This window comes from Corythoichthys intestinalis, chromosome 12 (assembly GCF_030265065.1).
Source record: "Corythoichthys intestinalis isolate RoL2023-P3 chromosome 12, ASM3026506v1, whole genome shotgun sequence".
Lineage (NCBI taxonomy): Eukaryota > Metazoa > Chordata > Actinopteri > Syngnathiformes > Syngnathidae > Corythoichthys > Corythoichthys intestinalis.
The window spans coordinates 24,647,586-24,660,389 of NC_080406.1; the positions used below are offsets into that span (position 1 = coordinate 24,647,586).

Sequence of the window (12,804 nt, forward strand, 5' to 3'; positions counted from 1 at the left end):
TGCAAAGCGGATGTGGTCGCAGGCTCAGACGAATGCAACTGCACAGAAGTGTGAACACAAATATCTTGATGCCTCAGTCTTTTTGGAATGAGGTTCCATTCGATCATATTTTTACCCAGCAAAGCTCATATTCATACAATTTGACTTGTACGCACGGCTCAAAGAACATAACATTAAATTGCACGTCCCGGTTTATATGTGTAGCATGTTTCCATTTATCGCATGGTGTTGAAAGTTGAAATCGATTGAAACCTGACTCATTGAGGACAAGATTCCTAAACATTTTCTTAGGGCCAAAAAGTGGGAGAAAATAAAATCACAGGATAACTTTCTGAATTTCCTTAGGAGTGCTTCCACATTATTCTGTAATGTTTATGGCCTCTCATGTTTTTACACTTACTCCTGATATCTGGGCAAATGTGTTTCATGAACAATGAAGAAAATGGGCCTGACTATAATTCTTGTCGATACTTTCCCTGCAGGTAATTAATATTACGCCTTATTTTCTTAAGCTTTTACCCTCAAAGCTTTCCATGAGATCCTGAAATGGCTGCTTCTGGCCTCAACACAAAGTCACTCAGAGAAACCAGAGAAAGACATTTCATTGTCAAAATAATCAGTGCTCAAAATAGGTGCTAATTCGGTGGCTCATTTCGATTCCCTGCAATGTGAGATTCTAATGAGCTCTATACAAAAGCTACAGTATATCAAAAAGATTACAAGACTGTATTGATTGGCACTGATAGGTAGTCATTTACGAATGTTTGTATTATGATAGTTGTAATGAATACAATCATACTAATGCCTAATTGAGACTACACGATTTCAGCCCGAATGAATAGAATCATACTAATGCCTTATTCAGACTACACGATTTCAGCCCGAATGACACGTCGCAGAGTATTGTTGACTGCTATGGCCGACATTTTATAGTGGGCGGGGTCACGACGCCTCCTGTTGTGTGACATATCCACCGACTGTCTTGGAGGCCTAGTTTGGCGAGTGAGAATTTCATAGTGTGAAAAATTTCTGCTTGTCAATAGCTTATGACTGAGATTCAAATTTTACTAAGTTGAAATATAAAAGTATAAACTGTTCATATTGAAGGTTGAATATGTGTATTTTGTGGACTAACTAATACCTTTTCTTTCTCTCTTTGACAGTCTGCTGTTATGTCCACCGCTTTCAGCAAGTTCCACCCAAATGTAGTAGTTGGGGGTACATACTCAGGCCAGATTGTTCTGTGGGATAACAGAAGCAACAAGAGGACTCCGGTGCAAAGGACACCCCTGTCTGCAGCCGCTCATACGGTACACTTTAAAACAAAAGATGACGTTTTGCCTCGTGACAAGAGTATTTGTTGTAAGCCTTGTCGTCACTCTCTCTGCAGCACCCAGTTTACTGTGTTAACGTTGTTGGAACGCAGAATGCAAACAACTTGATCAGCATTTCCAATGATGGCAAGACGTGCACCTGGAGTCTGGATATGCTCTCACAGCCACAGGTACAGAGCTGATTGATCGTTCAAGAACAGACGAATATTGTTTTCTTTCTTTGATACTCGAGATGTTTTGGTCATCTTTGGATGAAAAGTTCACATTCACATACACATTCAAAACACCTTGATACTGCCATACAAGGTGCTATAAAGGCCAACTAGGAGCAAAGGCGTACCGCACGCAACATGTCACTTTTGCTCATTAATATTCATGACGTTAGCAACTGTTGCTAGGGGGGTCAAGCTCGCGTTTGTCCCGAATGCTAGATGCATGTAAATAGTGTACGAACGAGATGTTTACTGAGCTAAACCTACCAATTCTGTCCGAAAATGATGTCCCTGGTGACAAACTCACTTGTAGAGATGTGGAAGAACATACAAATGTTCAGTTCAAGAGATGGCTTGAGTGTCGAGGGCTGAAAAAGAACCGACCTGATCCAGAGGTAGTTTTTTATCGACGCTTTTTTCTCGTATGCATTTATGCCACTGACAATGACATTCTCCGGTTTCAACAATCTTTCCTTTACCACCATATGCCCTGTCTTTCTTATATATTATATCTTCTGGTTGTCTTACGTCTCTGACCGTTCTTGGGGGTAATTTATATTGCTATTTTTGTGTAGCGATCGCAATTGCTACTCAGTGACAGCCAACGAACACATTTAATTTTTTCATTAAAAACAAATCTTAATTCTATTAATGTATTTACACTTCCCCCTTACTATAGTTGTTTCTGTACAACAGAAAAGGTAACAACAGTGGCAGTCAGATACCATTTTAATATTTTTTCAGGTCATTCATTGTCCGACAGAAGCAGCACGGAAAAACGCCACGCTAAAAAATAAATAAAAATATAAAAATGGCTTACCTCTTCGTCATCTGTAGGACCATGGCCCCCAACAAAATGTTTACTGTATATGAAGGTAAATGGCTTCACCTTGCTAGCGTTAAACTGGTCTTTTGGACGTCCGCACAAGTTGATCCATTGCTCACATTTTTTGGCTTCGGGAAACGTATGAAGGAAACATCCTTCATATGTCGCAATGTCTAGAGTCGTTTTTACAAGTTCCATAGCAGCAGTGTTTACTCGACATGTTCTTTTTTGAAATATTACCGTCAGAAAGCAAGCAGTACTAACATGGGTTGTATGCGAGGGCGCGTCAATGTTGACTTCATTCATTGTTTAGTGGTTTGCCCAGAATTCAAACTGCTGACTCGGTCAATGGACATTCTATCAACGGCGTCACAGCTGGCCTACAACATGGGTTGGTTTTACTTGAATTTTTTTTTTTTTTTTTAAATAAAGCTGTTGTGACATCAGAAATTGGAGTAATTGAGGAAAAAACGAGAACAAACTCCATGAATTGTCATTTTTACTCAATTGCAATGCATACTTTGTACTACCTACTGTTAACCATACGCTTTTTAAATCAAACGTACACATCCTCCAATTATTGTGATGTGCCTAAATTTTACCTGGCTTCTATTATGTTGGTATTTCTATACTACTCAAAATTAACTTGACACTCGTTCACACCCTATTCTTAATCTCCTACTCAGAAACTAGGATGATGTTAAATCCGATTTGCTGTAACACCATTTATTGCGATCTATTAGTTTTTGCAATTATTTAGAAACCTGAAATACACAGACAAGCTTGGTAAAACTACCCATCGAAAAATGTACCGGACGAATGTATTCTTCAGTAGCAGTAAATGAATGGATTCCAGTTGCTTTATACACATACAGTAAATGTCCACAAGATTTGGCCTTCTGATGTCAATGGTAAACAAATATGTTCCGCAATTATCAAGGAAGCAAAGCTAAATCCAGTTCCAATGTTATCTTGACTCTTGAGTCAAAGTAACAAAATGTAATAATAAGATCTGAAGTGCCACATGATATATTTGAAAGTGTAATTTTCCGAACATGGTCATTTTAACATATTTAACCTTAATCACATCTAGATTAAACCAGTTTTAACATCACCTGGCATACACATATTCAAGTAAATTGCATATATCAAGTCAGTTCATCCATTCCTTTTTCCTTTTTTTTTTTTTTCCAAATTTTTTTTGGAGGGGGGGGGGTCTTGTCTTGCCCTGCCATTTCGTCTGTTACCAGGGCCCTCACATGGTTAGATGTGAGATTATTTTTTTAATGTGTCAGTTGAATTTAGATTGTGAAAACATAGTGCTATTTATTGTTGTTCTTTTTTTAATAGGTATCTTTTGCTGATCTTGTGTTGACAAAAGCCTTTCCCTCCCACAGGATAGCATGGAGCTGGTGTTCAAGCAGTCCAAAACCGCAGCCGTCACCTCCATGTCGTTCCCACTGGGAGACGTTAACAATTTTGTGGTGGGCAGCGAGGACGGCTCTGTCTACATGTCTTGTCGTCATGGAAGGTGCGTCCGTCAGCAGCCTCGGGCTCCAAATATGGAACACTCCAAGAGTCAAATAAACATCACTGTGCAACACAAAACTCCCAACAGTCCATCTCCTGCAGTTTTAGGTTTTTACTCCTGCCAAGTGGCCATGTTTTTCTTCTCTGGCTGTCAGTTGGCCACATGCAGCTTGTTCGACATTAACAGGGTACACGCATGAGGGGGAGGTGAATCAGTTTTTCCTCTTTAAACACTGAGAAGCTTCTTTTACAGCCGTCCCTGCTGGAATTTAACCTGCAGCTCATCCAGCCCTGTTGTCATTAAACAACTCCGCTCATCCCCATGCACAGGCAGTGTGAAAATGCGGCTTAAATCCAAACCCCTGCTGAGATGCGTATTAGCTAGGGACCAAATAAATGAAATGTTCTGCAGTGTGCCGGGAGAGCGCCGAGTGGCGATAGCCGCTCACATATTCACCTCAGTAATTGGCCCAATCATTTTCCACCTCATTTACAATAGAATGATACTGTCATTGCAGTTTAATAATGCATAAGCGTCACTCAAGCTGAGTATTTACCACTCTTGGTTAATTATCTGAGCTTCAGTTGGATCGTAGTTCTGCAATATGCAGTGGAGGAGAGCTATTGACACTTAGGATTTAAGTGAAAGCCTATAATACATTGGGAGCTCGAAAATGCTTCACAAATAGGAATTGGTAACACTACTACTCTAAGGCTAGGTTCATACTGCAGGTCTTAATGCACGAATCCGATTTTTTCGTGTTTTTCCAACTCGAGTGAGGAATTAACTTGGCGGTCTGAACGGGACAAGGCGCATGGACGTGGACCATTTCAAATCCGATCAGGGTCACTTTCGTATGTGGTTTAAATTCGATCTGGGCCACATTTTTCCAGAATGTCGCGGCGGTCTGAACTGTCAAGTCCCCAAACCGGAATTCATGCAGACATTACGTCAGCAAAGAGCGAGAGAGCAGCTGTGCGTTGGTGCCTAGCTTGCCTTGAACGCGGCTTTTGGGGAATGGTTGGGCTTAACAACAGTCATTAAAAAATAAAATCGGTTGAGGATAAGCCTGAGAATGCTCTGTTTTCTCTCTGCTCCATATGAGTAATATTTCAAGATTGCTTACACGACCGAGAGTCAGGTCAAACTGTCCATATGTGTGTGTGTCATGCACGGACAGTGCGTGCATGCTATCAATCCATATAAACTTTGAATATAAGACTAAACGGGGATTATTTATGTCTGATATTTGTGTCCTCTTTAGGAAATCAAATCCCTGGAATGACTGATGATAGCCAGCATGTGTAGTAATTTGTTTTGATGCATCTACCTATGCGGGTCTTCTTGCTCAGCGTGTGCTGAACTGCGAATTTGTGCGCATGCGTAATACTTAAACGGGCTCAATGGACAAGGGCAGTCTGAACAGGCACGCCAAAAAACAGATATGACAAAAAATCGGATTTGTGAATTAAGACCTGCGGTATGAACCTAGCCTAAGTGACTTTGTCGTAACTTGTGAGACTCAAGCTCTGAACATCAAATGGAACTCGTGTATTTCACGCCCACCCAAAACCTTCTAATAGCATAATTGCCTAAAGATGTCACATAATGGCGGCAAAGCATTTGTCTGTTAGAAAAAGCAATAGCGTGAAGGAGCAGTACAGAATCCATTGAATCTGAGACAAAAATTTGGCAGAAATTGTTGAATTCTTTCCAATTCTTTAAATTGTTATTACAGTGATCCTTCGTTTCTCATAATTAATGGGAACCACCCCCACCCCGCGATAATCGAAATCTGCGAAGTAGAGGCGGCGCTTATTTACGTTAATATATATTTAAAAATTTTGTTGTTGTTGTTTTTGGGTTTGTTCAATGTATTTATTCAGATTTAGCATTGGAAAGAGACACATCAAAGACACGTTTTCCCTTTTTTCCCCAAAGTATAATTCTTTATTAAATGTTCATTGAGTGAGTCCTTTCAAATCCACTCACGCTGCTTAGAACAACACACTACTGCTCGTGTTTAACAAGCTAAACGACTTGGCGCCTTTGAAAGGTAGCGCTCCCAAGCTTCTCTGGCAAGATCAAAGCAGCACCCTTGTCACTCATTGTTAACTCTAACAAGCTGCAGCTGCCTTCTTGCAAGAAAAGCAGCAGGAGGTAGAGTTAGAGACTGTACATGATCGGATCAGGACATCTCTCTAAAATTCTGTATTTTTAAAATTTTTAATTGCAAAAAAATACGCGATGGTCTGAGGTTTTACGGTGTTTGAAGCGAAAAGCAGATAGGGATCACTGTACCTCGTTTTTTTTTTTTTTGTTTTTTAAGTACAATATGTTGGAATTCTGTTTTTCTGATGCTGCTGAATCTTTTAGGAAGAATTTCAGCTAGTCTCATTTTTTCTTCACGTTTCTATTATTTGTTTCTATTTACTGCTCAACAGCAAAGTAGGCATTAGTGAGATGTTCGAGGGCCACCACGGGCCGATCACAGGCATCCACTGTCATACAGCTGCCGGGCCGCTGGACTTTTCACACCTCTTTGTGACCTCGTCTTTCGACTGGACGGTGAAACTCTGGAGCACCAAGGTAGGAAGCAACCATTGACTGGAATGAAAGTCAACACAGCTATTAACATTGGATTCATTTTGTATGCTTACAGAACAACAAGCCACTCTACTCGTTTGAGGACAACTCAGACTATGTTTACGACGTCATGTGGTCTCCGACTCACCCGGCTCTGTTTGCTTGCGTGGACGGCGTGGGCCACCTGGACTTGTGGAATCTCAACAATGACACAGAGGTGCAATATTACCACTGACATAATAGATAATACAGCTTATACTGTGACTTAATGCAGCGGTGCCTTGAGATATGAGTGACTTAGAAGGTCCAAGCCATTGTTTGACCATTTTTAACTTACCTTAGGATGGGGCAGGGCTTGAATATTGGGATTGTAGATTGAAACCCAAAAAAGGCTGACACGCCTCTCCCTGGTGCAGCAACAAAACCCTGCAGCACATTTGGCAGGCGTCATGCGAAAAATAAACGAATTAATCCGCAAAATCAGCTGAAACCGCAGTCCATCTGCATGCTATAAAGCAATGCTCTATTGTGAGATGCTGACCCGGGTGATGTCACATTGGCATTCGTCCTCAACCCGAGACTGGAACCAGAAGTCACTAATTTTCATGGCGTGGGATTAAAAAAATTGAATAGATAAAACGATCGCTTTCTCACACATCTAAGCGGTCCATTTCATTCAGGAGCATAAAGTACCGCGTGAAATATGAAATATACATGCTTTTACTGTCATAGGCACTTTAAAACTACCAGGAAAACAAACAAAAAAAAAACAAGTTAACTCATTCATTGCCATTGACTGAAGAAGACATCAAAATTTTAGTTTCATTTTAACTGGTATGGCTGGCATTAAATGGTCATGTTTCAGTCCCATTGAGGACATCGTCAGCCCCTCTCAGTCAAAATGGATTGGACATCTATCGCGGTCGATGGCTATAAATGACTTTTTTTAAGTGAAAAAAAATGAAATTGGGCAATATGAAGAAAAAAATGTTTTTTTTTTTTGTTTTGTTTTTTTTTGAGGTGGGGAGGGGGGGAAGATCGCCATGCCATACCTCAAAATAAAAGCGCTACGTGATCATTATAATATGAAATGTATGATAATGAATTGTAATCTTCATAATTTTAGCTGGTATGGCAGCAGAAAATGTAATATATTTTTCACACGATTCCCGTCAGGTCCCGACAGCTAGCGTAACCGTGGAAGGGAACCCGGCTCTCAACAGGATCCGATGGGCTCCTTCTGGAAAGGAAATCGCAGTGGGAGACTCTGACGGACGAGTCATAGTGTACGACATTGGGGAGGTGAGTTAGCCTGACTTCTCTTGTGTTTGGGGTTTTAACATCATAGTAGAAATCAGGCCAAAGTATCCATTCTGGTCATGTATCCAGTGTTCCACAGTTAACTGAAAATGTAGTCTCAAGCCACAAATCTAAAACATTACATCAGATTTCTGTTTTATGGTATTATGGCTCTCCCCCTCAGCAAATCGCCGTTCCGCGCAATGACGAGTGGAGCCGCTTTGTCCGCACGCTGGCCGAGATCAACGAGAACAGAGACGACACCGAGGAACTGGCAGCTCAGCGGCTGGCCGCGTGATAACGCCATTCCGGGCCCAGGGCAGGTGTGTTCACGGATGCTCCAATGTCGGCTTGAAGGTTCCCCACCTAAAGATGAGCTAGCTGATTAGTTTCCGCCTTATCTTTTTGGGTCAAATATCAAAGCCACACTTGTAAAACACCAAACTTTTTTTTTTTTCCTGCCAGATGCCTTAAATATTAAATCCACGCCCCCCTATGTTTACGTTTGGCATGTCGACAGCCGCCTTACTTGAGTTCTTGGAGCCAAATACTTTCTCCATGTTTCTTCTAATATTCCATGTTCTTCTATTATTCCTCTGCATCTTTTGAATGTAAGCATCTCATTCCTGCAGCTCATGATCTTCTAAAATATGCACGAAAAATTCCAGTGTTCTATATTGTCCAATGTCATGTTTCCTTGCAGCTCTTAAGACTGGAATGTCATTCATGCATAAAATCATTTATGCTGTAAACACTCAGTGATTCAAAGATCTATAAAGTAAGTTGATCATTTTTTGTGTGATCATGGTTTTTACTATTTAGGCTGCATTACAAAAAAAGACATTGGATTCATTGTGAATTATTTTGCATTATTTCCGTTGCTGCTGTTTGAATGCTTGGAAACTCCACAGCTCACTTCAATACTCCCGTTGCACCAATCACCAAATACAGTTGTTCCCAGAAAATAGGTAAGTTATTCAATGAGGGTTCATTTTATTGCAGGCGCGTTGACTACGACCGGAGGTGAAAAGCTTCTCCACCAACTATGACACCACATTAGAACGCCGCCAGTGGTCTGGACTATTGCGCTTTGATTTTTCAACCCCACCCCTTTTTATAATTTTTTAAAAATGCGACCATATATTGAAGAAGACCCATGTGTTATTATTCAGGCAAGTTAATTGCAGTCTCCCAAGACTGGAACTCAAAACAAGAACTATGAACTCGTTGGCTGCCATTTTTTGTTTTAGTTAATAGGCTCCATTGTTCTGCAAGTAGGTAGCTACTAGGTTATGAAACAATCATCCACACAGCAGAAACAGTTTGAAACCATTTATTCCAATAAAATAAATACATTTAAAATGGTTGCCCCAGATCAAAATAAACACTTGGAAAACATCTGTACATTGCACCCATAACACATACCGAAGCTCTTTTGCATACAGTAAAAATGCAGTCACAGTCCTTTGCAACATCATAATGTTCCTCTAAAAAGAAGTACATTATGAACAAATTGTGCAAGCTTTGCAAAGTAAACAAAAAAAAAAAGCCCAACATGCAGCATTTGAATAGGAAGTCACTTGCTCAGTGAAAGCCATTTTTGTCTGGGAGTGACGTAGCAGCTCACAGTGTTTAGGCTTTGCCGACAGCACCTTCAAATATCGGAAGTTGAAGGCCAAACTTTCTCTCCACGCCTGCAAATGTGGCGGCCGCCAGACGGTATCCACCGACGTGGTCAGGGCTGGCGGGAGGGAGGTCCCTCGATTTGGGACTGGGAATGGGCTGCGATCCCGACGGATGACTGGAACAGGGAGTCTGATTAGAGCCGAGGGGATTCGGGAAGCAAAACGTGACAGTCTGAATACTTACTGAGTGCCAAAGTCGATGTGAAACCATCTCTGTAGTAATTCATAGGTCAACAAGGTCACACCAAACTGTGGTGATGATCGGAAGACTCTAGCTGAGAGACAAACATGTGGAGGCTAATATTTTTACTTTAAAAATTAGATAAAATAAGCATACAGCTCCCTGCATTCAATCATTTTACTTTTTCCACTATTCGTGACCTAAAACATGTACATCTCAATGTATTGTGGTTAAAAAGATGTGCACATGACAAACCTGGAAATATGGACACAAATTGAGTTATCTTGGCCTAATTGTTTTCATACCACAAAACCCCAGCACTTGAACTAGTGTGTTAAACTTTATTCTACTCCAATTAAATCCACCCTAAAGTTACAAGTCGTCTGCAGGTTATTCCCCCCAAAAAAATGCACGTTAACTCATTGGCTGTAAAACTGGAGAGAACGTCTTATAGCCGTTACTGGCTTTGAACCATATTTAATCATTAACTACCCTTGTAGTTCAAATGGAATCAGCTGTCTATTGCCATCATTTGTCTAAAAATTGTAAATCAACTTCAGTGTTACGAGAGACAATTTTTTGATTTTTTTAAGTGCTTTAACTAGCTAATGGATCCAAAGCAAACAGGAAATGAAGCCCACCTCCGGTACCCTTCCAGAAGGCCCTAAAGCCTTCCTCCTTGAGGATCTTCCTGAAACAGTCGATGACTCCGTTGTACGTGGTCTGGCCTGCTCTGGCCGCCACCTGCAGTCTCGTCTTGATGACATCAGCGGGGGTCACCAGCGACGCTGCCGGGATGCCTTGGAGGGAACAATTGACCAAACGCCAGTCAATTGGTGATATGTTCAAGGACTCAACACACTGCAGCAGGTGGGCTGGCTACTAAACTGTTACTGGCCATAGTATTGGATACACTACAATATTATGTGATATGATTCGAGAATTGCATTAAAATTTGGTTTTGTAATGTTCAGTTTTTCCTCCATTTTCTTACCTGCAACTGCTCCGGCAGTGAGCAGCTGAAGTGCCCCCACTTTCCCATTCTCATCTGCAAGCATCTCTTTGGTGTGTGCATAAGCGGTGAAGTAAATGGAGGAGAAGGGGATGTCCCTCAGGAAGCAGGCTTTAGCTCCCTAGAACACAACAAAAAGAATAATTTGGAATGCATGTGGGCAAAATAGGGGTGTTGTCCATCTAACGGAGTGGTCTGTGAGCTGTCTTATTTCACCTAAAGGCCACTCCTAATGTTGGAGCCAAAGCGCCTCAAGGCTGAGGTATCCATCACGCTCAGTTGGCTGTGTTGCAGCTTCTGCTGAGAGGAAGTCAGCATTTTTTCAGCTTTTTTTGAGAGTGTTTTCTTAGTGAGCCACACGCTATCTGCTCGTCATCAAAGTATGGCTGCGTACTTGGTCTGCTCGGGAAAAGCCACAAGAATGTGGAAAAACAGCAAGTAGCAAGGCGTCTGCCCCTCACTACATGGGCATGTCTTTTTACGTGTTCAACGCTGTTTTGGAAAATTGTAAACCATACGCAGAGTTTGAGGGGGGCTGGTGGCTGATAAGTGTCATTGCATGTAATTGACTTTCCTATGTATGATTTTAAAATGAAGATTTTTCCGGTAAAATATTGTCTATAAAAGTTGTAAAGCAATAAAACAACAAAAATGAATGCAGTCAACAAAAAAAGATACTTTTATAATGGGTCAAAATTATTTTTAGAACAGATCATATGGCTAGCAGCTTAGACTGGCATTTGCTTTGCTTAGCCAAAACCACCCGAAGAGGCAAGATGGATATATGTAATTTTTTCAAACATAAGCTTTCAAAAGTGACAACTACTGAGCAAGAACCAAGGATTGATCATGTGGACCATAAAACGCCAGAGAGCACCGCTAAAATGGTAAGCTAAGTTTTAATTTGCCCCACTAAAGACACTAATTGTACAACAAAGCCACGTCCGGTGTCGTGCCAATGTAGTTACCCCCGTCAAAAATTGTATCCTCTGGCCGTGGGAGCACACACACACATTAGCTTTGGGTTATGTCGACTTAACTGAAACCAGAAAAGAACCACAGTTATACTGTATAGTTTTGGACGTCGACGTTTATTAAACCGGAGAAACTCCTTACAGGACTTGAATTACAGAAATAACAGTGATTGGTCATCCTACGAGTAAAACAGTAAAACATTGCCTTTGTTTATGTTCAGTACGTATGTTATGTTATGCGACAATTTTTTTTTTTTTTTTTTTTTTTTGATGGATGGGCTATGTTTTAAAACCTCGTAGATAACTACATCACCAAAACACTGAAATCAAGCAAATCAGTGCAGCGCAGTGGCTCCACCCATTGGATACAATTTTTAATGTTGGGTAACTACATTGGCATGACACCGGCGGGCGTACCATTTTCAGATGACGATCTTGGTGAAAAGTATAGCTGTCCCAAGCTGCCTGATTTAGAATCCCCTCAAGAATGATGGGAAACAAAACCCGCTAATTTTCAACTTATTATTATAAATATTCTTGTAAGTTAATTTTATTGCTGACACTGCATTTCGGGGTCATCAACATGTTGTGCCCCGCCTGCCCCAAAAGTCAAATCCCGCCTATGTTGCAGACAGCGCAAGTAGCGTTTGGTGTTTAGATTTGAAATTCTGATCGGTCTTAATACCTGACCCACAAAGTGCAGAAAAACAGCGTAGCTTCCAACAGGAAACGTTAATTTGGAGATGAGACACGTACTGCGCATATTAGGGTCATTCCAGAATTTAGGACATTTTACGTCCTGAACGTTACAGGCAATTTTGAAGTAAATTTAGTTTCCTGAAACCAAATCTGATAAAACTAGAAGAGAAAAGAGCTTTTTGTCTTTTGTGTCCTCCCCCGCCCTTGTAGGACGGGTAGCCTGACACAGGTTTGCTGGCCCACCTTGTAAAGGCCAAAGAAGCCCAATTCTCGTACAACGTTGAGGGCGCTGACCCTGGGGCCCGTGGTGATTTCTCCGGCCACCTGCAGGCGGATCTTCACAATCTCCAGAGGATTGGTGAAAATTACCTGGGAGCCTCCAGCCTGTAAGTGATTGAAAAGGTAATTCAATGTTTGCAAAAATCCAAGTTAACAGGGCTGTACAGTGCGAGCATTTTACTTGTG

General features: G+C 41.2%; 2 protein-coding genes across 6 annotated transcripts in view; one reads left to right on the plus strand and one right to left on the minus strand.

Moving 5' to 3' along the window:
- The window catches only part of dync1i2a (dynein, cytoplasmic 1, intermediate chain 2a), a 31,716-nt gene extending 23,136 nt beyond the window's left edge, over positions 1-8,580 (plus strand). Inside the window, exons 11-18 of one of the 3 annotated variants that reach the window (XM_057852068.1) lie at positions 1,164-1,310; positions 1,391-1,504; positions 3,770-3,903; positions 6,348-6,492; positions 6,566-6,706; positions 7,666-7,791; positions 7,973-8,111; positions 8,254-8,580. In XM_057852068.1, the coding sequence (XP_057708051.1) occupies positions 1,164-1,310; positions 1,391-1,504; positions 3,770-3,903; positions 6,348-6,492; positions 6,566-6,706; positions 7,666-7,791; positions 7,973-8,086 (921 nt within the window). In that variant the 3' untranslated portion in view covers positions 8,087-8,111; positions 8,254-8,580. Of the gene's footprint in view, positions 1-1,163; positions 1,311-1,390; positions 1,505-3,769; positions 3,904-6,347; positions 6,493-6,565; positions 6,707-7,665; positions 7,792-7,972 lie in introns of all 3 variants that reach the window. The other 2 variants (XM_057852067.1, XM_057852069.1) reach the window with 2 other exon arrangements.
- A 525-nt stretch (positions 8,581-9,105) lies between these two features.
- LOC130926815 (electrogenic aspartate/glutamate antiporter SLC25A12, mitochondrial-like) overlaps positions 9,106-12,804 on the minus strand; it is a 43,506-nt gene continuing 39,807 nt past the window's right edge. For 2 of the 3 annotated variants that reach the window (XM_057852066.1, XM_057852065.1), the window contains exons 14-18: positions 12,583-12,723; positions 10,649-10,787; positions 10,296-10,454; positions 9,658-9,748; positions 9,106-9,589 (exon numbers count right to left, since the gene is read on the minus strand). In XM_057852066.1, coding sequence (XP_057708049.1) covers positions 9,421-9,589; positions 9,658-9,748; positions 10,296-10,454; positions 10,649-10,787; positions 12,583-12,723 — 699 coding nt within the window. In that variant the 3' untranslated portion in view covers positions 9,106-9,420. The remainder of the gene's footprint in view (positions 9,590-9,657; positions 9,749-10,295; positions 10,455-10,648; positions 10,788-12,582; positions 12,724-12,804) is intronic. The other variant, XR_009066282.1, reaches the window with a different exon arrangement.